Source organism: Empidonax traillii, unplaced genomic scaffold (genome assembly GCF_003031625.1).
Source record: "Empidonax traillii isolate 1590-97213 ecotype Southwest subspecies unplaced genomic scaffold, ASM303162v1 scaffold1139:size213905, whole genome shotgun sequence".
NCBI lineage: Eukaryota > Metazoa > Chordata > Aves > Passeriformes > Tyrannidae > Empidonax > Empidonax traillii.
Window position 1 is genome coordinate 130,623 of NW_020956332.1, and position 26,166 is coordinate 156,788.

The 26,166-nt window shown below is 64.8% G+C and overlaps 3 protein-coding genes across 4 annotated transcripts in view; 2 read left to right on the forward strand and 1 right to left on the reverse strand.

Moving 5' to 3' along the window:
- LOC114068871 (dedicator of cytokinesis protein 2-like) overlaps positions 1–15,102 on the reverse strand; it is a 51,152-nt gene extending 36,050 nt beyond the window's left edge. Inside the window, exons 1-22 of the mRNA XM_027905285.1 lie at positions 15,000–15,102; positions 13,602–13,685; positions 13,448–13,488; positions 13,197–13,252; positions 13,005–13,101; positions 12,779–12,927; positions 12,216–12,351; positions 11,952–12,106; positions 11,394–11,475; positions 10,398–10,533; positions 9,420–9,495; positions 9,201–9,280; positions 8,824–8,949; positions 8,621–8,745; positions 7,748–7,846; positions 7,240–7,312; positions 6,830–6,933; positions 4,577–4,766; positions 3,563–3,660; positions 3,344–3,433; positions 2,714–2,814; positions 2,321–2,455 (exon numbers count right to left, since the gene is read on the reverse strand). Of these exons, the coding sequence (XP_027761086.1) occupies positions 2,321–2,455; positions 2,714–2,814; positions 3,344–3,433; positions 3,563–3,660; positions 4,577–4,766; positions 6,830–6,933; positions 7,240–7,312; positions 7,748–7,846; positions 8,621–8,745; positions 8,824–8,949; positions 9,201–9,280; positions 9,420–9,495; positions 10,398–10,533; positions 11,394–11,475; positions 11,952–12,106; positions 12,216–12,351; positions 12,779–12,927; positions 13,005–13,101; positions 13,197–13,252; positions 13,448–13,488; positions 13,602–13,685; positions 15,000–15,042 (2,276 nt within the window). The 5' untranslated portion in view covers positions 15,043–15,102. The remainder of the gene's footprint in view (positions 1–2,320; positions 2,456–2,713; positions 2,815–3,343; positions 3,434–3,562; positions 3,661–4,576; positions 4,767–6,829; positions 6,934–7,239; positions 7,313–7,747; positions 7,847–8,620; positions 8,746–8,823; positions 8,950–9,200; positions 9,281–9,419; positions 9,496–10,397; positions 10,534–11,393; positions 11,476–11,951; positions 12,107–12,215; positions 12,352–12,778; positions 12,928–13,004; positions 13,102–13,196; positions 13,253–13,447; positions 13,489–13,601; positions 13,686–14,999) is intronic.
- Positions 15,103–17,065: 1,963 nt separating this feature from the next.
- DQX1 (DEAQ-box RNA dependent ATPase 1) lies at positions 17,066–22,595 on the forward strand. Of its 2 annotated transcripts, XM_027905291.1 has the most exons (11): positions 17,066–17,497; positions 18,564–18,757; positions 18,951–19,326; positions 19,575–19,811; positions 20,009–20,108; positions 20,205–20,360; positions 20,527–20,718; positions 20,791–20,916; positions 21,481–21,671; positions 21,753–21,943; positions 22,019–22,595. In XM_027905291.1, exons 1-11 carry the CDS (start codon positions 17,213–17,215, stop codon positions 22,197–22,199), a joined length of 2,229 nt encoding a protein of 742 aa, XP_027761092.1. In that variant the 5' UTR covers positions 17,066–17,212; the 3' UTR covers positions 22,200–22,595. The 2 variants fall into 2 exon arrangements, with proteins under 2 accessions (XP_027761092.1, XP_027761091.1); XM_027905290.1 differs by having other exon boundaries at positions 21,481–21,943.
- Positions 22,596–23,993: 1,398 nt separating this feature from the next.
- LOC114068872 (interleukin-12 subunit beta-like) lies at positions 23,994–26,032 on the forward strand. Its single transcript, XM_027905286.1, has 6 exons — positions 23,994–24,093; positions 24,605–24,826; positions 25,035–25,143; positions 25,227–25,408; positions 25,511–25,659; positions 25,892–26,032. The coding sequence occupies exons 1-6, from the start codon at positions 23,994–23,996 to the stop codon at positions 26,030–26,032; spliced, it is 903 nt and encodes a 300-aa protein (XP_027761087.1).
- Positions 26,033–26,166: the final 134 nt, after the last annotated feature.

Consider the following 26,166-nt stretch of genomic DNA (forward strand, 5'->3'; position numbering starts at 1 on the left):
GCCCTGGTTCCTGGGAAAGGAAGGTTCCTGCCCAGGAACCCCTGCAGCCCAGGTCAGTGAGAGGACAGCAGTTGTGATGGCCTTTGGGGACCCCAGCAATGTCCCCCTGGGAGAGGTCTGGGGGGATACTCAGCAGCCATGGGGTCCCCAGCTGCACCAGTGACTGCTGACAGCAGGAGCAAGGGGCTGGTCCTTCCAGGGGCGTTGGGAGACAGGAGAGAGACTAGCAGAGCCCATGAGCGCTGCTGGAGGTGGGGTCTGGCTGCAGGAACCAGGGGGCTGTGCGAGGCCAGGAGAGGGGACCGTGAGCTGCGGAGCTGCAGGTGGCTGTGGAGGGGTGACGCCAGCTCACCCTGCTGACAGCAGAGCAGGCTGAGCGACAAGCACTGCGCAGGAAAAGCTTTGCTGCCCTCAGCAGTGGCCCAAAAGCAGAAGCAGCCGGAGGAACCAGCAAGGAGGAAGCAGCAAGCGGGGGACCATGTCCCCACAGTGCCGTCACCCACCCCACTGCCCACAGCTCCCTCCACGCGGGTGCTGGGGGGCCCTGAGGGGACATGGAGTGTCCCAAGGTGGAGGTTGGGACCCTCGATCATCCTCACAGCGCTCTGGGCTCCTTGCAGGAGCTGTGGGCACTGCTCATCCAGCTCCAGTAGCAGCACACGCAATCCCAGACCTGGCAATCTGCAGCAACTGACTCTAATTACAACCCAATTCCTGTTGATTACAGACTGTACAAATTGCTGCACGTTCAGAGCACTTAGAGGATCTGAGGCCCCTGTGTTATTGCATGTTGAGATCACTGAGATAAAGGGGAACTGAATAAAATTGCTAAATGTCCTCAGGGATGTCTCTGTTCCAGGCAAACTCATTCGTGGGGCTGTTTGCAAAAGCGCCGCGTAATTAATTTCCGAGGCCAGGAGCTCTATAAGCCAGGAATCTGCTCTGTGTCCTCATACATGAGGGAGAGGCAGGTGCTGAGTGTGATGCTGAAGCACCCCGGAGCCCTGGAGCACCCCGGAGCCCTGGAGCACCCCGGAGCCCTGGAGCCATGGATGGGGCCCTGGGAAGGGCAGGCAGGGGAAGCGGAGAGGACAGACAGAGCTCAAGGTAGCTCACACGGCGAGGACAGAGCGGGGTAAAGTGAGGTGTGAGGGTTCCTGGGGTGCCAGGATCCTGACAGAGCTCCTCACTGCCACTGAGGTTCAGAGCACCTCCAGGGATCCTGACACATCCTGGGCTTGGGGCAGAGGACGCAGAGCCCCTGCTCCCCCGAGAACAGCAGCCTGCCAACTGCGGCCCCTGCAGTGGGGTGATCCTGCCGCTGTGGGTGCCAGCCCACGCCCACCACGGGCAGGGGCCCTCATGTGTGGGGGGGGGACCCCGAACTGCCTGTTGTTCCCTCAGGACACTTCGGCTTTCTGTGTCATGTACGTGGAACGAAAGAGGAACGTCACTGGCTTTTCCTGGTAACACTGGTGGTCGTGTTCTGTTTTCCTCCTCTCCCACGCCCGTCTGGAGGAGGGCTGTTTGTCCCATCATGCAGACTGGGATGTGAACCCTGTGCCCACGGGCAACAAGCGAAACCAGGTCCTGAGCGGACTCTGGAGGTGCCGGGGAGGGGCTTTGACCTTGTCCTCAGCAGCAACAGGGAACCATTGAGGCTCCCAGCCCCTTGCACTGCTCGCCACAGGACCACGGGAGGGTTTGGGTTGGAAGGGGCTTCACAGACCATCCAGTTTCGGCCTCCTACTATGGACAGGGACACCTCCCACTAACCTTCCCAGTGTAGTGCTGGCTTTTCAGGGGCACAGGCTACCCGGGACATTTTGCTGTCTCCATCGTGGGAGGATTTGAAGAGCTCACTGGAAAACCCCCAGAGTCACTGCAGGGCACACGGGGTGTTTGGGATGCCCAGAGAGCAGACTGATCTCTCCTGCCCTGAGATGGATGGCACTGCCCACCCCCACACCAGACCACCCCCACTCCAGCAGCAGCCAGAGGAAGGGATGGAGCTGAAAATGGCCAGAATCTTCAGGGAGAGGACTCACAGTGATAGAGAAGTGTGGTTGGGGACCAGCCAACATGGCAGCATGGCCACAGTGTGCCAGAAGCGGTGGCTGCCACCCTGGGTGCCACATCAGCGGCACAAGGTGGGTCAAGGTGCCAGTGCCACTACCCTGGGACTGATGGTCAGCGCTGCCACTGTTCCTGCAGCACAGGGATGCCCTTCCTTCCCTCCCTCCCACAGACCCCACGGCCAGGGACCAGGCTCCAGCGGGGCATGGCACTGGGAGCACTGGGAGCCATTGCCAGCACTTACTGGGCAAAGAGGTGCCGGGAGCGGACGATGAACTTGAAGATGTACTCCAAGGCCTTGAAGGTGCGTGGCAGGGGCTCACAGGGCTCTCCCCGGCCTGCCTGCTCCACGTACTGAGTCAACACCGAGAGCAGCTTCCTGCAGGATGGGATGTGTGTGGTCAGGGATCGGCAGGTTCCGTGGCCTGGGCTGAGCTGTGGCTCAGCTCCCACTGGTGCTTCCAGCATTCCAGAGCCACCCCTTCCTGTATCCACTGTCTCAGTCCCATCCCTCCCTGTGCCAGATGTCCAAGCCCTGCACACCCACCCCCAGTTCCAGCTGTCCCAGCCCTTTCCCCCTCCCCATTCTGGCTGTCCCAGCCCACCCCTCCCTGTGCCATGGCCCCCAGGAACGCACTTGTAGGCAAGCGTGGCACTGAAGTGCTGGCAGATATAGGCCTCCAGGACTGTGTTGAAATGCTGGAACTTTCTGTCGGCCACCAGCCCCACGATGAAAACCTGGGGGCAGCCAGCAGAGGCACAGCTTGGCGTGGGCAGTGGGATGCTTGGAGACAGCCGGGTGCCAAAGTGGCATCGACCCCTCATGGGAGCTGCTGGGGCCACCAGAGCCCCCTGCACACCTGCCCAGCCTCTTAGGATAGGCAGACCCCTGAGGCGGAAAGCCCACCATGGGCCCCAAGCCCAGGTGGCCACAGGGATCCTTCATGGCCAGAACTTGCAGCACCACCAACCCCGGGTGTCCTACAACAGCCACCCTGACTCCCACTCTTCTCTGGGTCCCTCACCAGGGTTACTCTTGTCTTGGTGTAGGAGAAATGCCCCTGAATCCTGCTGGGATTGTCCCCCGGAGGGACAACATCCCCCACAGCCACAGCCCTGCCCCGTGCCAGGTCGGTGGGACAACAACCCGAGGCACTGCACGGCTCAGAGCACAGCTGGTCTGGTCAGACCAGTGAGCCCCATTGCTCCAGTCCAACCTCCTGCACTGGCGGGGGCTCAGACCCACATTCTGCACCGTGGGACTCACCAGGGCATCAAAGACAAGTGTGTCATAGACATCTGTGTCCGAGTGCTCCATCATGATGCAGAACAGGGCATCCAGTGTGTCCTGGAGGAACTGGGGCAACAAGAGGCCTGTGAGGGCTTGAGCGCTGACCCCAGCGTGGCACCGGCCCCAGCCCTGGGCGTGGGGAGGCTGTGGGTGCAGGAGCCGGGAAGGGAGGTGGGGGACAGGTCCCAGTTGTACCTTGATGACCTCCCCTCCATCCACATTCATCAGCTTCTGGAGGTTCCCGCGGAGCAGACTGGGCTTGGAGCGCCACTTCAGCAGCCCCAGCAGGTTCACTAGGCAGGAGGAGGGGGACAGTCACTGACAGACCCCAATGGTACCAACCCCTGGCTCCCCATCCCATCTTCCAATGTCAGTGACCCTTGGCTCCCTGTCCCACTCTCACTCCCCAGGGCAGCCACAATCCCGCCTGGAGCAGCTGGAACCTCCCAGTCCCCCCACACAACCACTGCTCAGCGCTGAAAGCTCCCGATGCCAGAGCCATAAAAGCACAAACTCAGCTAAATAGGTCATGGCTGTGGGAGCCGCAGTTATGCTGCAGGAAGTGAATTAATGGAGCCACCTTGGCCCCAAGCCCCTGCTCTGAACCGCAGTGACCCAGACCCCACAGTTGTGTCACCGTGTGCCGTGTGCCTCGAGTCCCCCACACCGAGGCCACTGTGTCACTGCACTTCAGCCTGAGTGGCACGAGCCATTCCCATCCTCCACCCTCACAGCAGGAAGGAGTGGACTCTGACCCCCTCACTGAGGGGTCATGTGTCTGCCAAGGGGAGATGTCTGTGCCAAGGGGGCACAAACACTCTTGCCTGCCCTGACCTGTGCAGAGCAGCCCTGGGCTGGACACTTCCCCAGGCTAACCCAGAAATGGGGTTTAAACCATTAAGTCCCAGTTCCCACACCAATTTCAAAGGAAGGTCATGAAGCCTCCAACAGTGACATTCAACTGGGAATTCTGCTCACTGCTGCTCCTCTCCCCTTGGGAACAGCCTTGGCCATTCTGACCAAGTCCAAACAGTAACTGAGTGCCCACTGTTCCCACTCTCCCAGTGTTTTTGGTGTTTTCAGCACACTGTCCTGGTGCAACAGATGCTGGAGAGCCAAATGCCGGGAGAAGTATGGTCCAGTGGGTGGGAACACCCCCAGGGAGGGGGCACAGCCCTGCCACTCCCACCACGGGGAGCCAGGACTCACCATTCTGGGTCAGCTTCGTGGAGCAGACGAGGGTGGAGATCTGGAAGCTGTCCCGGGTTGACACAGATAAGCCCGACGTGGCCCCACTCACACGGAAGGAGGAGCCAGAGAGGAGCTTTGACTCCGACAGGTTCCGCTCGGAGGGCAGGGACAGGTATGCGCTGGCATCCTCCAGCTTCCTGCTGTCACCCTGCGAGGCACAGCAGAGGTCACCCTGGGGGGCACAGCCTGGGATCTTCCTACTCCGTGGTGGGTAATGACAGATCCTGGAAGTAACTGGCTCCCCAACACTGACTGCAACAGAGCATCCCACAAAGCTGCTGCCTAAGGGGCTCTGCAGGGACCCTGCTCAGCTGGGAAAATTGGCTTGGAGAGATACCAAATCCAGACCTGTGCCATGCAGGAGGACACGAGAACAGGCAGCAGAAGTGGGGGGGAAGGCTGGTGACACAGAGAAATCTGAATCTGGGAATGAAACACACCTGACCACTGCTCTGGGGATGGACATGCAGCAGGACACTGACACAGGGTGGGAAACCAGCATGGAGCAGGACACTGACACGGAGCAGGACACCACCCAGGCATCTGGCACAGCTGGTCCCACAATATCACCAGTCCAATGTCTCCCACCTGTGTGTGTGCACGCTGGGGCCTTCACAGCCACAAACCAGTCTGTTTCTGAGTCCCCTACTCTAAGCTGAAAATGTAACTGATGTTATGCCCAGAAGGACTCACTGGGGTGACTCTGAATGACCCTGCCCTGCTCTTCGGCCACCCTGGGACATGGGCGATGCCCAGAGCTGGCCGGACACGCAGTGGTGGGCTGCAGCTCACATATGGCAGCAGAACCTGCATCCTCCCCTGCCTGTAGCCTCTCAGGATGTAACTCCTCTTGCTGAAGGTCAGATGAAGGTGACAGCTGTTTGCTGTTGGCTTTCCCCCTCCAGCACACCCCAGTGAGCAGCCACCATGTGGGAGCCCCATACTCCTTCCAGGGCTGAGCCTGCGCAGGGAAAACTGGCCAGAGTTCAGACCAACCGGAGATCAAGAGGTCTGAGCAGCTAAAAGCCCGTCACTCACATTCCTCTGGCAAACAGAGATAAAAAGATGAAATAGCTTCTGACTCCCAGAATCCAGCCCCAGTGTCTTCTGGGAAGAGCTGGAGTCAGCCAGGGAGAGTGTGGAGCGGGGCAGGATGTGGTGGCTCAGGGAGGGCAGCTACAGCCCTCTGAGGGGAACAGGGACACGGGGGGAGGTGTGGAGAGTTTGGTCTCCCAGGAGAGGGGTGTGCAGGGTTTGATCTCGCTGCCACAGCCAGCACTGGTACATTCTGAAGGTGCTCCTGCTGCAGAGGGGGCAGTCCCTGGAGAGCCAGGGACCAGAGCCAGTGCTGCAGGCCACAGCAGTGGTTAACGGATTTGGGTCTTTTGCCCAAAAAAAAAAGGCAGGGAAGAGGGACACAATAACCATTTCAAATGTGCAGGAGCCTGGAGTAGGAACAGCACGGTCTGTCCCTGTCCCCAGCTGCCACAGCAGGTGGAAGGAGATCAGCTCATCCCAAAGAGATGCAGGACTTGGGAAGGGACACAGCTCTGCCTGGAGTAAACGAGGTCACGCTGTCAAAATCAGGGAGCACTCCAGTGCAGTAGCCCAGCAGTGGAGGGGGTCAGGTTATCCCCCATGGACACTGGAGCCCCACGGCCAGGGAGAGACCCCAAAGCAGTGCCGGTATGTGGGGTAAGAGCCCTGAGCTCCCCTGGGCAGTGGGGAATGGCTTATGCCTTCCGCTCCCCTGGACACAGCCATCCCCAGTCCAGGGAGGGGACACCAGGCAAGGGGGACAGTGCCTCCTGGGTCCCTTCACATTGGAGCCCACGGCATTTTTCTCAAATGAACGGTGACTTTCCCTCCCCACGCCCTCCCTCTGCTCTCTCGGAGCAAACGCGGGCAGCGCCAGGGCTGGTGAAATCAGGTGAAGCGCAGCCACACTACGGGGACATTGCCTCCCCGTCACAAACATTCAAATCACCTTTTCCCAAACAAAACTTGTCATTCCAAGGGAGCAGCGGGGGGATTGGAGACACCGCGTGCAGGGAGCCCCCGCCACCAAGGACAGCGAGGACGGGAAGGGAGGGAGGGAGGGAGGGAGTGGGGCACTGGAAACCCTCGGGGACTTTGGATGCGTGCCACCGGTGTGGGCAGAGACGGGCACCCTGGCCCCAGGAGCACTGCTGTCCCACAGCCCCCCTGTACCTTGTAGAGCACCAGGTCGTGCTCCCCATCCCGCAATGTGGTGCCGTCGGGGCGCATCAGCCTCACAAAGGCCATGGAGAAAATCCGCTCGCTCCGGTCCTTGGCTGGGGGGGACACACAGGGGCGAGGTGAGGGGGTGTCAGAGGGGGCTGGGGGCACACCGGGTAGGGAAAGGCAGTGCTGAGGGGAGTGTTGCCCTCCCGGCAGCCACAGACACTTGGGAAGGGGGCAGGCAGGGGTAGGTGACAGCTTCCTGTCACCTGTGGGAATATGGGTTTTGGAGGACCCACGATGTACCCCCCGTGGTACGAGGTGAGGGCGGCCCATAGGACCCTCCTGTCCCAGCCCACCCCCACTGCAGCCCCTTTGGGAATGTCCATGGAGGAAGGCCTGGAGCAAGGGACACTCACAGTCACTGGAGGAGCGATGGCGGAAGGTGAACCTCAGGTGGGTCCTGTGGACATCCTCGATGGGAACGGCAATCTAAGGGGAATGTACACCCAGCTGAGGGTAGCGGGGCACAGGCTGAGCCCGCAGCCAGGCAATCCTCCTCTGTGCCTGGGCAAGGGCTGTGCTGGATCGTCCACTGCTGCAAACCAGCCCTACATCCTTCCCAAAAAACCAGTGAGGCTGAACTGGTGGCACTGGGGCCTGGGCAGGGCTGGTCGTGCCCATATTCAGGACTCCTCATCCAGCACTGCTGGTCACCCTGGGTCTCCATCCAGGAGTCATGCCAGGACACTGGCAGCATCCCTATCCTTCCTGGCATGAGGACCAAGGACTGCCCCCAAAAAGCCAGCCCGGATGGGGACCCCCTGCAGCAGTGGGGTTCTTCCAAGCAGGAAGAGGGAGGGCCACAGCCTGGAGGGGCTGCAGCCCCATCCCACCCCTGGCCCCATCCCCTGGGGCTCCCCAGACCTTCAGAGTCTCCATCCAGCGCTGGTGCCGCTGTTGGTAGTAGACGACGGAGCGGTAGTGGCTGGTGGGGCTGTCCCCCGCGCCTGCCTGGATCACATTCTGCCAGGACAAAATGCCTCGGGATCAGCCTAAACAAGCTTGCAGGGAGGAAGGATTTCCATCACCTGTCAACCTGGGCCACCCCCCAAGGCCCCCTGCCCACACGTCCCAGTACAGGTGCCCCTTTACCATAACCCAGCTGGCACTGGAATGTCTTTTCATCTGTCCCTTCCCCACCAGGTGGGAGGGGCAGCGAAAGGTGTCCGTGTCCCCATCTCCTCCACTTCCACCAGCCCTAGTGCCACTTCCACAGGGACCGTGAACCCCTGGGCATGTCAGGGCTTGGTTCCATTGCCCTGTCAGGAGGGTGCTATTGGGATGGAGATGGAGGAGGGTGCTGTGCCCCCAGACCGTTCCAGCCAGGCCCGCAGCAATTCCAGCCTGTTCCTCAGGGGCCAGGTGAGAATACATGTGAGAACACCTGGGGAGAGGCAAGGAGGGGGGGATGACCTGGCTCTGAGCCCCCTGCCCTTCTGCCAGCCCCCAGCTCTTCCTCTTCTGTCTCTGCAGGGATGGAGAGCTGGGACATCCCATGTCTGGGCACTGGGGGTGGTCAGGTGTTCTGGCTGTCCTCAGGGGAGGATGACTTCCTCTGTATCCCTCCACAGCACTTTTGCAGGTGTTTATTCTATTCCCAGATCTCTGTTCTGAGCTCCTCCAGCTCCTCTCAGGGGCTCCTCCAGCTGGTTGTGCTACAGGAGCTGCTGGCTCTGCCCGAGGCGGAATGACACAGGGGACTGTCCTGGGTCTGGGGCTGCCCCACGTCTGCCATACCTGCACCACACTTCCCGCCTCGTCGCAGACACACACGGTCACCTCCACGTTCTTCTGCGTCTTCTTGTTCCCCTTGTCGAACTCACCCTGCACCAGTGTCAGGTAGATGTCGTTCCTGACGTCACCTGGGGGGATGGTACCATCAGCCGGGTCCTGACCCCACGCTGGGGCTCCCAGGGGTGGTGCCTCACCCCCCCACTCACCTGGCATGATGACCTCCGGGTAGCCCAGCTTGCGAGCCACCACCGTGCTGCGATCCACCAGGTGTGGGTGGTCCTTCCGCACCTGGCTCAGGTCTCCCCACAGCATCTTCAGGGACACCCAGAGCCCTGTGGGGATCACGGCAGCTTTTCAAGGGGTGCCAGCAGGAGCTGCAGCAGCCCAGGGCCAGCCAGGAACCGCAGCGAGTCCCCAGCCCTGCAGGAAATGGCCTGAGGGCTGCCCCTTGTGCAGGCAGGTGGGTCCCTGAGCACGAGCAGCAGCTGCAGGGATAGATGGATGTCCTGGGGAGGGGTCTCACCTCCCTCCCCACCACAGTGCACAGTGGGCACAGGAGATACTGAGGACACAAACTCTTTACCTTGTCCCTTGTGGTTGATGTCCTTCCCCTCCACTGCCTTCCGGATCATGTTGTGAAGAAAATCACTGTCAGCAGCCACCCTGAAAAAGCCATATTTATGGGAAAAACTTTTCCTCTTTGATCCTCACACCTCTTGTTCCCTTGCAATCAGGGTCCCCATGCCAGCCAGGCCCTGGAGCGCTGCCCCCCTGCCCGCTCCTCCCTGCCCATGGGGCTCACAGGTGGACAGGGATGAAGTGCTGCTTGTCCTCGTCGCTGTCACATGTCCCCTTGGTGATGTCGGTGATGTCCATCACTGCAGTGACACAGAGATGACACTGACAGGTGGCTGCAGGGGCACAAGCACCCCCAGGCCCCATTCTCATGCCAAACCCTCCCAGGGCCAGCACCCAGGAGAGTTTTGTCCTGTCCTGCAGCTGCGGCATCACCTGTGCCCCCCACAGTGTCCCTGCTGTGCCCTACAGGGAGCTCCTCCCGCCCCGCTGAGACCCCTCTGGCACCGCCAAGCTGCATGGGGTCTGGGCAGGGGAAAACCCACTTGGCTCCATGATGGACACGTGGTGATGACATGGCTGGGACCTGCCACCCCAGGTAGGCCCTACCATCCTGGCACAGCTCACCCCTGGGAAATGCTCTGGGGGTCTGAGCAGCACTAGCATCACTCCAGGACAGGGCAGAGTCAGAACCAGGGTCTCACACAGGTGCCCAGTGTCCCCTCTGTGGCCTCTGGGGATGGCATGGCCACCAACCACTCACTGCAGGTGACCTCAGAGCTCTGGGACAGATTTTGGTCAAAACAAGCCGTATCCAGAGCCACTCCATTGCCCATGGACGAGGACCGGGGCAGGACAGGGCACCAGGATAATCCCTCTGCCCAAGGTGCTGCCACATCCGTAAGTCCCCTGGTGATGTCCCTGACTGCGGTCCTGGCATGCCCTGAGCCAGGTGACATCAATCATCTCCCAGCAATGATCCACAGGGATCGATGCCCAGAGCAGGATCACGGGGGGAGGCAGAGGCAGGAGGGTTCCACGGGGCTGCTCCAGGCACACAGTGGGTTGGGGTTTGTGTGCAGGGACAGGGGACAGGGGGAGCAGCCCGGGGACATCCCAGAGCCTGCTGGCCAAGGGGGGTTGCCGGGGTGGTGTTGCAGGTGAGGACAGGCCCTGGGGGTCTCCATGAACCATCCCCCCCTACCTGAGATGCCGAAGGGCCGGCGCAGGCCCGTGCTGAGCTTGCGGCTGTGGGTGTCCCGCAGGTCCATACGTCCCACCCGGATGATCTGGCACACCAGGAACAGCCGCTCCCGCTTCAGGTCCGTGCTGCCCAGGTCCTGGAGGACAGGGGCTGTGTGACCCTGGCAGCACTGCGGGGGAACGTGCTGGTGCCAGCACCAGCTGATTGTGGGGTGCCCAGGGCTGCGCAGGGTGAACCGGTGGGCACAGAACCACAGCAGGACCCTGTTTCCAGTGCCCTGGGAGGGGCTTGACTGGCAGACACTTGGCCCCACTGTCCCCAGGGTCTTTTGTGCACCCCAGGAGCACCGATGCCAAGGCTAGTGCAGAACGACAGCCCCGCAGGGCACCCTCGGCCAGGCAGCCCAGTGAGAGGGGGGCAACCTGGCATGGCGTGGGGATGGTGGGGAGGCTTCACACCCCAGCTCCAGGCACCCGGGACCTGAGGGTGCTGCCCCCGTGGCAGAACTTTCTGGTGGTGCCGAGGGAAAGGAACAGGGATTTGCCACAGAGCGTGAGGACAAACGGGGACACCAGCAGCGAGCAGAGCAGGAGTTGGAGGTGGGCGAGCGCCGGGAGACGGGAGCGGAGCTGAAATGCTGATGCTGCTCATTAGCACCGATTTTCCCGGCTCCTTTGCATATTGATGGCTCCGCTCCGTCCCGGGGGGTCAGCGCAGCACTGCAGCCGAAGCGCTGAGTCAGCGGGTGCCGCACGGTGAGGGACGGGGCACCCCGAGAACGCCAGCACCCGCACGGGGAGGGGACCCTGCAGGGCGGTGCCATGACCCAGAGTTTGTGCAGGGGCTGGGGCTACTCGAGCAGGGGGAGTGGTGGGGTTTCAGCCACTCGTGGGACCGTGCATGGTGCTGGGGACTCTGAAGCGCTGCGGGTGGAGGCAGCTCTGCAGGAGGGGGCGGTGGGTAGCAGCAGTGCAGCTCCCGGGGGTCTGCGCTCACCGTGAACACGACCTTGAGGTTGTTGAGCAGCTCAATGTCCTGGGGGACCCCAGTGCTGGCCCAGCGCATCACGTAGTTCTCGCTGCGGGGCAGGTGAGGGGTGAAGAGCTGGCGGTGAGGTGGGCACCGGGACAGCAGAGCCCCTGCCAGCTCCCACTGCACACACCCCTCACCCCAACAATGTCCCCAGTCACGGCACAGGGAGTGGCCCAGCCTGGCTGTCCCCAGCGGTGGGGGGAAGCTGCCCACCAGTCACCTCACCACTGCCTCACAGGCTGCCCCAGTGGGCACCAGTGGGTAGGACGTGTCACAGGTTCTCCCACCAGACAGGGCTGCATGCCTGGCATGCCACAACAAACTATCCCACTCCAGAAGAAAAGCCCTTGGGGAAGGGAAGTGCCCCTTTCCCCTGTGACATGTGCTTGGTCCTGCTCAGCTGGGCAGGATGGGCAGCCCAGAGGGGCAATGTGGCACAAAGGGGGAGACGTCACAGGGAGCAGTGGGACTGGCACCTGGCACAGAGGGGGCAGGGGTCTGTCCCGCATCCCGGGACCCCACCTGATGATGCGCTGCTCGCAGGGGTCGTACAGTGCCATGAAGAGCTGCGCCTCCTCCCCAATGTGGCAGACGAAGTTGCGAACGCACAGGTAGAGGCTGTGGGAGGGTGAAGCTGCCCCATGGGTGCTGTGACCCGGTGCTCCTGGCTGTGGGCTCTGGGGAGCACAAGGCAGCTCAGCCCCATGGCTGAGTACCTGGCAGAGCCCCTGGCATGGGGGACATTAGGCTCTGGCAAGGCAGGTATGGGGCCAGTGCCAGCCTCACCATCTCCTCCTGGATGCGCTGGGTGAGGGTCTGTGCTGCTCTCCTGTGTGCCTGGAAGAGGCTGATGATACTGGTCCTGTCGGGGTCCAGAATGTTCTCATCCTCATCCCGCACCACCAGGTCCAGTGCTAGGATCCTGCCGAGGCCAGGGTGGGGTGAGGCAGGACCCTGGGGGGACATGGGTCCATGTGTCCCACCAGGACCCACCTGCCCTCACACAGAGTCTGAGAGGGCAGGACAGACCCAACCGAGCAAGGGAACAGGAGCCAGGCAGCACTAGGGACACTTCTGCCCCAGCCATGGCTCATCAGCCACAGCCCTTGGCCAGGTGGCTTGTGCACCTGCAGGTACGCTCACTGTCCCCAGCCAGCTGGGACGATGGGGACACAGGGACAGCCTGTCAGGGCAGCAGGGACACAAGGTGCCGCAGGGACACGCAGCTGGGACGATGGGGACAGAGGAACAGCCAGTCAGGGCAGCAGGGACATCGAGGGAGCATCTGGGCACCATGCAGCATATGCCCAAGGCAGATTCGGGATCCCTGTGCCCTGTCCCACGCTCACTTGTTGCCATAGTCCATCCTGCCGGTCACCTCCTTCCTGAGCCGCAGAAGTTGGTCCTTGGGCAGTGTCCCTGAGAGCAGCTGTGAGCGCTTCTCCATCAGCTCCTGCATCATCCTCTTCACCTGCTCGTACCGCTCCATCTGCCCAGCCTGCAGCAGGACCGCAGGGTCACCACGTGCCCCGCTGCCCCCCAGCCCGCCCGGTCCCCCAGACTCCCAGCCCTTACCACATAGAGCTGCTTCCAGATGGTGGCCCACTCCCGTAGCGTGGTAGTGATCTCCTGCACCATCGGCATCTCGGCGAGCACCACGCTCTCCTCCACCCTAAGGAAGGCACAGGGACCCCTGGAGACCCCTGACACTGCGGGGACCCCGTGCCAGGCAGGGGATGGAGCCCATCACCCCTGCCCCATACCTACCCCCGGTGCTCTACCGTGGCGCCCTTCAGCCGGATCACTGATGCTGGGAAGATGCCCTGGGGAAGCCAGAGCTGTTGGCACTCCCGGGCTGGGAAACATCGCTCTGGGAAGGCATGGCTGGGGCCTCCAGCCCGCTGTGCCCACTGCAGCCCCTCAACCCCCCAGCATGGGCAGGGCGAGACGCTGGTCATGCCTCCCCAGACCCCCAGTAAGGACAGGGTGAGCCACCAGCCATGCCCCCCCTCACCTACCTGGGCAGCCCTGTTCCGGAGCGAGTACCCGCGGTACCAACCTGCGAGGGGAGGGAGGGAGACCCTGTCAGCCAGGCTGGGAGGCCCAAGCCACGGGGCCAAGGGAGGGTGCAGAAAGCCCCCATGTTGGGGTGCAGCTGGGGGTCCCTCTTACCCTCGGAGGCCTGCAGGATGTGCACTGTCTCCCCAATCTGCAGCGGGAGGTGATGCTCCTTGGTGCTCGGGAAGTTCCACACGGCTGCAGGGAGAGGGGCCAGGAGCTGGGAGTTGGAGTCCCTGCCTGGCACCAGCACAGCCCCCCAGGATCTGTGCACCTGCGCCCCACACAGCCAGCCCCGCACGGGGGGCAGAGCACCCCAACAGGCATCACTCAGCCACAACAGACGAGGCAGAGCACCAACCCCACAAACAGCCTGAGACCCCCCAAGCAGCCCAGCCCTGCACCCCAGGAGAGCTGTGGCACAGCCCAAAGAGGGCCAGGCACAACAGGAGCCTCCAGCCACCTCCTCGAGCTCTCAGGGGTCCCCTACGGGACCCCCCTTCCTACCAGTGGTCCTGCTCCTGGCACAAGCAGTGTGGAGAGGCAAGTGCAATCTGAGCCCTGCCCAGGGCTGGTGACCCAAGGATAGGTCAGAGTCGGGACAGTGGAGCTGGTGGCCAGAGAGGAAGGCGGTGGGGACAGGAGCTCACTGTTGGCCAACCGCTTCCTGCCCCAGACGAGTTGCGGTTGTCCCTGTCACTATTTCTGTCCCCGGGGAAAGGGACAGCTCTGGTGCAGGCAGCCCTGGCTTGGCTTCCAGACTGGAGGAGAGTCCCTTGCACTCGGGGGTTGCACGGGACCCTGATCCAGCCAGGACCAGCAGCAGCTCAGCCCTTGCTCAGGTGCTGCCCAGGACCCCGCGGGGCTCAGCCCTCGCTCCGGCGCTGCCGACACTGCGAGGGGAGGGTGCAGGAAACAGCCCCCAACAGAAACGGGAAGAGGCACAGAGCTGCCAGGGCCAGCACAAGCTGAGGGTGCTGCAGGGCACAGGGAAGCCCGGAGCTTTGCCTTTACAGACACTGAGGTGGGAACAAAGCCCCACCCGGCACCTGGGGCAAATTACTGGGGTGTGTCAGGGCGCAGCCAGGCTGAGCCCAGACCCACAGCCTGGCAGGGAGGGCCAGGCCATTTGCCAAACCCCCACTCTAGCGCTGTGCCCCCAGTGCTTCCCATCCCCACCAGCACCAGCCTTGCGACCTCTGGGCATGTGGGTCCCGCTGACACACCTGCCCTGCTCAGTCCCGTCCCCTGGGCCATCCATCACCAGCCCTGCAACCCCTGCCAACTCCCCTTTCACTCCTGCACCCACCGGCCCACCTAGCGCCAGACATCCCTGGGACCCGGCCCCCTCCCCACATCCCCTCACACTGGCACTGTCCCAGCAGCACAGGTGGCACTGCCCAGCCACCATCACCTGCCACCGGTGCAGGGCCACTGCAGCCAAAGAGGGCACTATCAGTGTCACTGAGCGGGGACCCCCACAGGGTCCAGTGCTTGCAGCCCCCCACTCACCCACGCCATACTTCTCCTCCTTGGTGGGCAGCCAGGGTGCCATGGCCACCGTGCCGGAGGACGGGGGCTGTGCAGAGGGACCGGGGTGCTGCAGAGCCACTGCTAGTTCCTCCTGCTGCGCTCCCCGCGTCACGTGTACCCCCAGCTTGTGAAACCTCTGCTTCCTTACTGCGCTGCGGGGTGTGGGGGTCCCAGCCCACCGCCCTGCGCTCCACCACGTGCCACGCCCCCAAGAGCTCGGGCTGGGGGTCACTGGGGCTGCTGGCGTGGGTGATGTGGCAGCACTGTGACCACCTCGGCTGAGCAACGTCGCTGCAGCTCCCAGCCAGAGGGACGTGGGACTGCAGCGGGGGGGCTAGGAGCGAGCACAGCTCTGGCCGCACCATGGCATGAGGAGCCAAATGGAGCCATGTGCCTTTGCCAGCTGTGATGCTCCAAACCAGCGCTGCCGGGACAAAGCCTCCGCCACCGTGCCTTATCTTGTTTAATTACAACAAAAAGTCTCCGACTCCCTCACACACATAAGATTTTATGAACAAAGTTAACCCTTCTATTACACAGCGGTGCATGGCACAGCCCTGGTTCCTGCCCTGCCCAGCCCTCCACTGCCGCGGCTGCAGGAGGGCGCGCAGAGCAACGGCTAAGCACCAGCCACTTCCTTCCTCCCGCGGCACCAGGATCCTTCCCTGTGCCCCACAACCCCTTTGCGGGTCCCCAGTTTCCCCATCAGCCTGAGACTGCCCTGGGGTTCCCCCGGCTGCAGATTCCGACAGACCCCCCCGGGCCCAAAGCCGGCTCTGGGCAGCCTGCACTGACCCATGAGGCCAAGGAAGAGCTAGGGGCACGAGTGGGTTTGAGAGCCGCTGGAGTCGGGTTTGGGGGGATCTGGTGCTCCGATGCCGCTGCCTGGGCCGAGGTGCGAGGGCGGGACCTGCGGGAGCCACCGGGGCAGTCGCTATCCCTCCCGGGAAAGCTCGACATGTGCAGCCAGATCCCCACCGCCGCACCGACCTGCCGGGGACAAACGGACAGAACCCCGGCAGCGGCACGGTACAACCCCTGGCCCGCGCACGCCGAGGTGCCGGGGCTCTCGGAGAGCGGGAAACGCAGGTGGCTCCAGGCTTTCACTGCGTGCAGCCTGCGGCGTTCCCGGCTCCCGCAGGGATCGCTCGGCCCCGGCTCTGCCCCGCTGCCCGGCGCCGGTCGGGGAGCTCCACCTGCCGGTTCCGCCGGGAGCCGCCAGTACAGGACGCCCCGCTCCGACACCTGGATGAGCGGCACCGTTACGGCATGTTCCGGTACAGCATACTCGGCACCAGCACCGGGATGTCCGGTACTGAGACGTTCGGTCCCGGTAGGAGTCGCGCATAGGCTGTGGCTGCAGCCGCGCACGGCTTGCGGCGGAGGGCCCCGGGCACGGCGAGGCCGTGGCCGGAGACAGAAGGAACTCGGTGGTCCTGAGGATGCGGGCCCCGGGGACTTTGGAGCTCGGGGACGCCGGGGGACCCCGGGGGATGAAGGGCTCGGGGATATCGGGGGTGGGGATGTCGGGGGTCGCGAGGGTGCGGAGCTCGGATCCCGGCGGATGGAGAGCTCGGGGGTCGCGAGGGCTGCGGCGCTGGGGGATACCGGCCCGGCGCGGGCGCTGATTGGGTGCCGAGGCGGTCACGTGGCAGTGTCCCCGGGCGGGGGCGGCGGCGCGCGCAGGTGAGCGGGGCCGGAAGCGGAACCGGGAGCTCGGCCGGGGGAGCGCGGGGGACCCGCCCCGGCCCGCCCCCAGCCCCGGCCCCGGCCCCGGCCCGCCCGCTCCGGTGCTCAGCTGCCCGGTCCCGCCCGCTCCGTACAGGTGCTCTGCCGGCTCGGTCCGGCCCGTGACATTCGGGAACGGCATTCCCAAGGTGTCCGCCCCCTCCCGTACCCCTTGTGCCTCGTCCCCACACATAGCCCTGTCCGGTCCCCGCACCCCGCTCGGTCCTGCCGGCTTCTCCCGGTGACCCGTCCTGGTCCCCCCGTTCCGTGCCCGCTCCCCGCGCCCCGGCCGTGTGACCCCCCGCCCCTGTCGCTGCCCCGTGCCCGGTGCCCGCGGCTCCCTCTCCCCGCGGGACTAGACGTGGCACCGGGCTGCCCCGGCTCCTTCCCGGGACGCAGGAGAGGGTGGGTCAGCGCCGGTGCCGCTCCACCCCCGCCCGCCCCGCAGCTCCGGTGTCCCCGCCATGGCCGGCTGCGGGGCCCCGGGGCCCCTGCCCGGGCCGAGCGACCCCGGCTCCGCTCTGGGGGAGGAGGAAGAGGAGGATGAAGAGCCGTCCCTGGGCTGCGACGGGGACCTGGAGGTGAATCCTTACGACGGGCTGCCCTTCTCCTCCCGCTACTATGAGCTGCTGCGGCAGCGCCGGGAGCTGCCGGTCTGGACCACCAAGTACAGCTTCATGGAGCACCTGGAGGGGAGCAGCGGCATCGTCCTGGTGTCCGGCCCGCCCGGCACCGGCAAGAGCACCCAGGTGAGGGGAAGGGCTGTCCCGGGGCAGGAGGGTGTCCGGCCTCGCCGGGCACTGCACGCGGGTCCTCCCGGGGCCTACGGAAGCACCTGAGCCGTTGGAACACACGGAGGGGGTACCGGAACCCTGGGGCCGCTGCACTGAGCCCGGCGGGGAGAGGGATGTGCCGGGGCCTGTGCTGGGCCCCGGGCAGAGCCTTGGCACGAGCCGGGAAGCACTGCCGCGAGAGCAGCTGGCCCCGGAGATGGCACGGGGAGGGGGGAACAGCCCCTTCCCACGGCTGCGCCCGGTCAGGGCCGGTGGCAGGGCTGAGGTGCCGTTTCCCTCCCACCCGCTCCAGGGAGCTGGTCCCACCCGGCAGCCACTGGCGGCACCCGGGAACAGCACCAGGGACTTTGACCAGGGAGGGATCACTGGAGCTGCCATGGGGCTGCACTGGGCTGGGTCAGCACTGTTGGCCCTGGGCTCTTGGGGTGTGGGCCCTGGGCTCGGGGCACTCGCCCAAATCACCTCCCTGGGTGTGACCTGCTGAGTTCCTGGGCTCAGCCAGCCCTGATAGATTTGGGGAATAAATCACCCGTGTGGGCCCCAGGGCTGGTGTTTTTGAGCGCAGCCCTGGGACACTGGGAGCACGGGCACTGCTCATGGGGGGTCCACGGGACAGAGTAAAGCAGGACTCTGGTGCCCAGGGGACATCCATGTGGCACTGGCATTGTCCCACACTGCCTAGCTGGGCGCTTGGTCAGCAACTACTCCCTGAGGCTCCCTTCCCTGTCACTCTCTGACGGTTTTCCTGGGCCATTTTCCCGTATCCCTATTGTGACAGCAGGGCTGTGGTGTCCCATACCAGGGCAGGAAGCTGTGGGTGTGGGGTGCTGGGACTCCTGTCACAGGTTGTGGAATTCAGAGGTGAAAGGAGTAGGGAGGGAAGGTCCTGCCTGGGCTGTGAATGCCTCTGGTTAGCCCCTGGCCCCAAAGGTCCTGCAGCTGGATCCCTGTGCCCTCTGGAGGGGCACAGCAGCGAGGGGCTGGTCCTGAGACAGCGCTGACCCCCACCCTGTCCCCACAGATCCCGCAGTGGTGCGCCGAGTACGCTCTGTCCCTGCAGTTCGCTCACGGGTTGGTGGCCTGCACCCAGCCCCACAGCCTGGCTGCCCTCAGCCTCTCCCTGCGCGTGGCCGATGAGATGGACCTGAACCTGGGCCACGAGGTGGGTTACTGCGTGCCCCACGAGGACTGCTGCACCGCCGAGACCATCCTCAGGTACGGGAGGGACGGAGCCCGGCAGGCCTGTGCTGGGAGTGCAGCGCTCTAATCCTGCTGAGCTCCCGTAATCCCTTAATCCAGCCGGGGAGCGGCGCCGGCGGGGGCTGCCTGCTGCAGGGCGCTGCTGTGGGGAGGGGCCGAGGCGCTCCCCCCAGCCGGGGGTGTGCGCTGACAGGGTGGGTCGTGGCAGATTCTGCTCGGACGAGATGCTGCTGCGGGAGATGACGTCGGACCCGCTGCTGCGGCAGTACGGGGTGGTGGTGCTGGACGAGGCGCAGGAGCGCACGGTGCCCACGGACGCGCTGCTGGGGCTGCTCAAGGACGTGTTGCGCCAGCGCCCGGCGCTGCGGCTCGTGGTGATCACCGCCCCTGCCCTGGAGCCGCGGCTGCGCGCTTTCTGCGGGGACCCCCCTGTGGTGCGGGTCCCGGGCCACAGCCCCCCGCCACAGCTGCTCTACCGGGAGCCGCTGGCCCACGGGCGCGTGGCCGCTGCCTGCCAGGCCGTGCTGGACATCCACCGGCGCCAGGAGCCCGGCCACATCCTGATCTTCCTGGCCAGCGAGCAGGTGAGCTGTGGGGGGAACAGGGCGGGAGAGGCTTGGGGGTCCCTCTCAGTGGGGAGCCCTGAGGATGCTAAGGCATGCTGGAGACTAAACTAGGGGAGCTGAGGCTCCTCTGCAGAGGGGCTGTGAGTGCTGATGGGCGCTGATGAGCAGTGGAAGACGAGTGCGAGGCACGGAGCAGCACCCTGACCTCGGGATGGGGACGCTTCAGATGTCAGCAGGTGTCACCTGTGCCCCCTGTCCTTCCCCAGGAGATCTCCGAGTGCTGTGCTGCCATCCAGACGGAGGCCGTGGCACTGAGCCCAGCTCTGGGCCCGCTGCTGGTGCTGCCGCTGCACCCTGGGGTGGGCCGGGCCGCACAGCGACTGTACGAGACGCCCGAGGAGAGCCGGGAGCGGCGCGTCATCGTCACCCACTGGCTCGGGGACTCGTCCTTCTCTCTGGGCGCCGTGCGCTTCGTCATCGACTCGGGGCTGGAGCTGCGCAGCGTGAGTGGGATGGGGGACAGGGAGGGTTGGCTCTGCTCCAGGCACAGTGGGGGGTGGGCTGCAGGGTCTGCTCAGCTGTTGCGATGCTCCAGGCTGGGATGAGGGAGGTGGCAGCGGTGGCCCTGCACTGGTAGATGAGGGGGCTTGGGGTACGGTGGGGGCTCCCCTGCGGTGTCCCCCTCACAGCCTCGCTGCAGGTGTACAACCCCCGCATCCGTGCCGAGTCCCAGGTGCTGCGGCCCATCAGCCGGAGCCAGGCAGAGTCCCGCATGCAGCGGGCAGCTGGCAGCCCCCCAGGTGAGACGCCTGCCCCGGTGTCCCCCCTTGGGGCTGTTGTCCCACCCCCTGGGACCCCTCGCAGCCGTGTCCCACCTCATGGCCCCTCTCCTGCAGGCACCTGCCTGCGCCTGTACTCAGAGGCCTTTGAGCAGCGCCTGCCCCCCAGCCCCGCGCCGCACGTCAGTGAGACCAGCCTGAGCCGCCTCGTGCTGCTGCTGAAGCGCCTGGACATCGCTGACATGGGCCAGTGCGACTTCCTTGACCGCCCAGGTAGAGCCTGTGGGGTGGGGTGGGGACCAGGCATGCTGTGGGGGGCTGTGCCAGAGAGCTGCAGGCTGGCCATGGCCATGACTGTGGCCTGGACTGTGGAGAGGGGCTGGGGGGCCTGGCAGCTGTAGGAGGAGGGTGGGCAGAGCTGCCTAACATCCCACCCCAGCCCCTGAGTCGCTGATGCAAGCGCTGGAGGACCTGGACTACCTGGCGGCTCTGGATGACGATGGGAACCTGTCAGAGGTGGGGATCATCATGTCGGAGTTTCCACTGGACCCGCAGCTAGCCAAGGCCCTCATCGCCTCCTGCGAGTTCGACTGCGTGGAGGAGATGGTCAGCCTGGCTGCCATGCTCACAGGTACCGTGCGGGGGCAGCCAGCACTGCAGGGGGGTGCTGGGGGCACACCGTGACCCCCCTGCCCACCCTCAGCGTCCCCCTGCTTCGTACCCCCATCCACACACCTGGAGGAGGCCGTGGCCCTGCGCCGGCGGGCACTGCTGCACCCCAACGGGGACCACTTCACCCTCATCAACATCTTCAATGCCTTCCAGCAGCGTGAGCATGGGCAGGGGCTGGGGGCGGGGGGCTGCACTCCTGTGGGCATCCCACAGCCCCTCACCTGCCCCCTGCACACCTGCAGCTGTCCCACAGCCGCCCTGCGTTGCCTCTGTGTCGCGGCAGGCATCCCACAGCCCCTTCACCTGTCCCCTGCTCCTTTGTGAAGTGGTACCACAGCCATGTTCCTGACCCCAGCCCGGTCCCTGTCCCTGGTGCAGGGAGGGGATGCAGCCGGTGGGAGCTCTGCCAGCTTCTGTAACCCCTGACCCCCCAGCCCTCTGAGGTCTCTGCTCCCCCATCCCTGTGTCGTTCGCTCTGCTGTCCTGTCCCCATGTCACTGACCTTGGTGTTGAATTCTTGTCCCTGTATCACTGCCCCTGCTGTCCCATCCCGATCCCCACACCGCTGACCCTGCTGTCCCATCCCGATCCCCACACCGCTGACCCTGCTGTCCCATCCCGATCCCCACGCCGCTGACCCTGCTGTCCCATCCCGATCCCCACGCCGCTGACCCTGCTGTCCCATCCCGATCCCCACACCGCTGACCCTGCTGTCCTGCAGACGCCGGGGACGAGGGCTGGTGCCGGAAGCACGGGGTGGGTGTGGAGGAGCTGCGCCTGGCGGGCACCGTGCGCGCAGAGCTGCTGGAGGTGATGCGGCGCATCGAGCTGCCAGTCTCGCCGCCCGCCTTCGGCTCCGACACCAACACCCTCAACATCCAGCGGGCCCTCATCTCTGGGTACTTCCTAAAGGTGGGCCCAGGGGCTGTGGGGGGCTGCGAAGGGCTGTGGGGGGTGTGCCAGCCACCCTGCTCCCTCCTGCTCCGCTCCCAGGTCGCACGCGACATTGACGGCTCGGGCAACTACGTGATGCTGACACACAAACACGTGGCACACCTGGCCCCTGCCTGCGGGTACCTGCTGCGGCCGCCCCCCCGCCGCCTGCCCTCCTGGGTGCTCTACCATGAGTTCACCATCTCCCAGGACAACTGCCTGCGTGTGGTCTCGGAGATCCAGCCCCAAATGTGAGGGCACGGGGACAGGGACGGACAGGGCCCTCTGGTGGGTCCCCACTGCTGACTGACCCCCTGTCCCCACAGGTTGGTGGAGCTGGCCCCCCAGTACTACCTGAGCAACCTGCCACCCAGCGAGGGCCGCGACCTGCTGATGGAGCTGCGGGAGAAGATGGTGGCAGCGGAGGATGCGCCAGCAGGGCCAGAGCCGCTGGCGGAGGCGGCCGGACGGGAGGCTGTGGAGGGGGACGTCTGTGTCCTGCAGTGAGCCGGAGCACCGGAGCCCCAGCGGGGCTGTCTGGGCTTGGCCGTGACACTGGAGCCAGGGGAGCCCTGGAGGGTCCCTGGGGGGGCCGTGCGGCTGTGGGGGCTGTCCCTGGCCCCAGGGAGGTGCGGGCTGACCGGGCATGGCCTCAGTGCTGCACTGCGGTCAGTCACGGACCAGCGGCTGTGGGGCCACCGCAGCACCTCAGAGCACAGACTGGGGAGTGCTGGCCCCGGCTGGGGGACTCATGGGGGCCCTCCCCACCGGCCTCCTTCCCCCCATCTTTTCCCAGGGTTCTGCTGGGGTGGGGGCACTACCTGTCCTGCTCCCCCCATGCCCAGGGCCAAGGGGCCACTCACGGGTCCCTCCTGTATAAAGTTTTGTGACCTTTGTTCCTGGCCTCGTGTCCGTGACTGTAGCCAAGAGGTCCAGTCAGGGTAGGGTCTGTCCTGCCGAGGGACACTGCGGACGGGTCTGACTGGGGTGGGCTCTGTCCCTGCTCCTTCCCTCTCTGGAGAGTTTCTGGCTGTGAGGCCTCGCTCCCCTCCCACCTCTGTTTCAAGTGTCATGCTGGGGCCCCAGCCATGCTAAGGTCTGAGGGCAGCCCTGGCCTTTTCACCGGGGCTTCCCTTCCCTGGTTGTGGTTCTTCTGCAGAAGCCAAGGGGAAGCTGTGGCCAGCGAGGGGGGGTGAGCAACCCCCCAAACCTACTGCTGGTGCCTCCTCTCCCCAGAGGAGATAGGGCATGGGTGCACCTCCAGGCGAGGTGCCTGCTCTCCTCCCTCCCCTCTTGTGGTCCCCCCATTCCAGCCTCAGAATCCCCTACAGCCCTACATCCCCTACTTCGGCAAGGGCTGAGCCTCTGCCCGGGGGGTCGGGGGTCCTGCCTCTCCCTTCCCTCCCTGCAGCCCATGCACAGGGGTTTGGCTCTGTTCAGGAAGGGGCCTGGAGGCTCCACTGCCCTGTGCTGGCCACAGTGACCCGAAAGGTGAGGGCTGGGCTCCCCAAGGCTCCCGAAGCCCCCACTTCCCCTTTACTTTCTAGGAACTCCAGAAAGTACATGAGCAGGCACAGCATTCCCCTTCCAGGGCAGGGGCTGCCCTGTGCCCTCACCCTGAGTTGGCAGTGGTTGCAATGGCAAAGGGGGGGCTGATGGCCACAGTGCATCCTGTGCACACACCATCCCTGCATGGTGTCTCATGGCATGTGCAGTGGCCCAAGGATGGGAGGGAAGGGTCAAGACAACCTGTGCTGCAGCCCAGGCAGCAGGGCCCAGCCCCTCTCTGGCCCTCAGGGGCCAGCGCTGATGGACCTCAGATGGTCCCACTGGACCACTGATGGTCCCACCCCAGGGCAGGGTGCTGTGTGGGCTCTGTGGGGCATGTGGCGATGTGCAGACCCTTGGGGTGGTGCAGGGCTCAGGACTCCTCTGGAGGAACTGGGACCAGCCAGGACCCCGGCACCATCCTGCTTGGCCCCTGCTGCCCCTCGCCTGGCCACTCCTGGGTTGACCCGTCCTCCAGCGGTCAGGGCAGGGCAGGTGCCTGGTGACCCCTGCCCGGGAAGTACCGGCGGTGAGTCCCAGGGCTGGGTGGGTGGGTGGGGGGCTGAGCGTGGGTCCCACACAGCCTCTCTCCACTTCTGAGAATTGTGATGCTGCTGTGGTTGCACCTTGGGGCACCCCCATGGAGTCCAACCCAGTATAAATTGGCAGCCCCCGGCCCCACCGTGCCCACCGAAGCCACTGGAGCGGCAGGCACAGAGGTAGGCAGAGCACGGGAGGGTGGGGGGTCCCGGGATGACGGGGGGGATCTCGAGGGTGTCCTACTCAGGGATGCTGCTCCTAGGGCCAGGGACTCTGCCCTTGCTGGCCCTGCTGGCTCTGCCCCTCTCCTGGGGTATGTCCAGCTCCCCACCTTGGGGCTGCCCTTCCCCTACCCTTCCCTTCCCCTCCCAGATGCTGGGGCTGGTGGGGCTGGTGCTGTGCCTCGTGCCTGTGGACACCCTGACTGTCTTCCCCCCAAAATGTGAGTGCTGCTGCCACCCGGGCACAAGGGAGGCCTTGGAGGGGGGAACCTCCTGGTGGGAGGGGGCTGCAGGGACCTCACAGCGGTTGGAGGGAGCAGGGGGCACACCTGTCCTGCATCCTTCTGATAGGGCTTGGGACGGCTCTGCTCAGGGGTTTGAGAGAGGGCATGAGGGTGATGGGGGGTGGCTGTGGGGTGAGGGAGAGTGGGGATGGATGTGGGGTGATGGATGGAGCAGGTGGGAATGGATTTTGGGTGCAGGAGCAGGGTGGGGACTGTGGTGCAGGATGGCTGAGGGGCACCCAGCCCCATGCTGGTGTGAGGGACAAGCTGCCTCCATCATAGCCCATCTCTGACCTCAGACTCTGCCTCTCACCTCCAGTCCAGGTGGGGAAGCTGAACGGGGATGTGGTGGTGCAGTGTGACACATTGGAGCCGCACATCAGCTGGACACTGAACGGGGAGCAGGAGCCTATGGCTGAACTGGTGGCCGAGGGCCAGAACCTCACCATCCTCGGCTTGGACTTACCAGCCACGGGCAACTACAGCTGCTGGGCTGGCCCAGTCCTGCTGGACACCACCTACGTGGTAGTCAGCAGCACCTGTAAGAGGGGACACTGCAGGGAGAGCCTGGCGGGGGGGGGGAGGGGGGGCAGGGTCTGGGGCCAGGCTGGGGACCTGGAGCTGTTCACATGTTGTCCGTGGGAATGCACCAGGCAGGGCTTTGGGGCTGGGGGAGCCTCACCAGCGCTGTGCAGGGAGGGGGCACCGCTCCTGGCCCCACAAAGCCCTGACCCCCCCTTGGCCCCCAGACGAAGAGGAGATGGACGTGACCTGCCAGGCTGAGTCCTACCACGGCTCCTTCCACTGCTCCTGGCCCGGGCCCCCCTCTGCCGTCTTCCGTGCCCGCCTCACACACAGGTGTGTGCCCTGGGACCTCCCAAACCCAGCCCAGCCCCTTGGTTGCCCAGCCCTCATAAGTGCTCTCACCTCCCTCCCTGCAGCGATGGCTCCGTGGGTCTGTGGGTGCCAGTGGCCGGGGGCCACGGCCAGTTCAGCGTCAGCCTGGCCGACCCCTCATTTTGCCCCTTCGGTGAGGAGCTGCGTCCGCTGCGGCTGCACCTGGAGGGGCTCTCAGATACCTCCTACCTCAGCCTCTCTAGGCACTTCTTCCTCCGTGACATTGGTGAGCTCAGGGCAGGAACAGCCCGAGGGATGGGGATGTTCAAAGGGCACTGGGGGCTCTGAGGGGGGCTCGGCCCCCATCCTGAGCCCCCTCTGCCCGCAGTGCGTCCTGACCCGCCCCAGGAGCTGACCCTGCGGTGGCAGGGGGAGCAGCTCCACCTGGCCTGGGCACCCCCAGCCTCCTGGCAGCTCCCCAAGTCCTACTTCGCGCTGCTCTACCATCTACAGTACGAGCTCCCCAACGGCACCCAGGTAATCCCACATGCACCCACTCTGCCCCAGCCTGGGCTCCTCCCTGTGCCAGGGGGGCATTGGGAACAGGGACTCTGCAGGTTCAGCCCTGGCCCCCTCCCCACTCCTCTGCTTCTCTCCTTGAGGCAATGATTTGTCACCCCTGGCTGTCACCTCTGCTCCCCCAGCTCTTTTGCAATGGTTTCCCCCTACCCCCGGGATCTGCCCAGGCCATGACCTGCCCCCTTTGCAGGTGGAGCGGTTCGTGGAGGGCGTGGAGGAGACACAGGTGCAAGTGGGTGCACAGCGAGTGCGCATCAGCTGCCGGGACCCCTACACCCCCCCGGCTTGGAGCCCCTGGAGCCCCTGGCAGGACCTCAATGCACCACAATAATGCTGGCTCTGAGCACACTGACCCCATGCACAGGCATCTCCTTTCCTTCCCCCCCGCAAACCTCCGGGGGACCCCCGGGGCAGGGGGGACCCCCATGGGACAGCCACGAGCACTAGCACCCTGGTGCTCTCCCT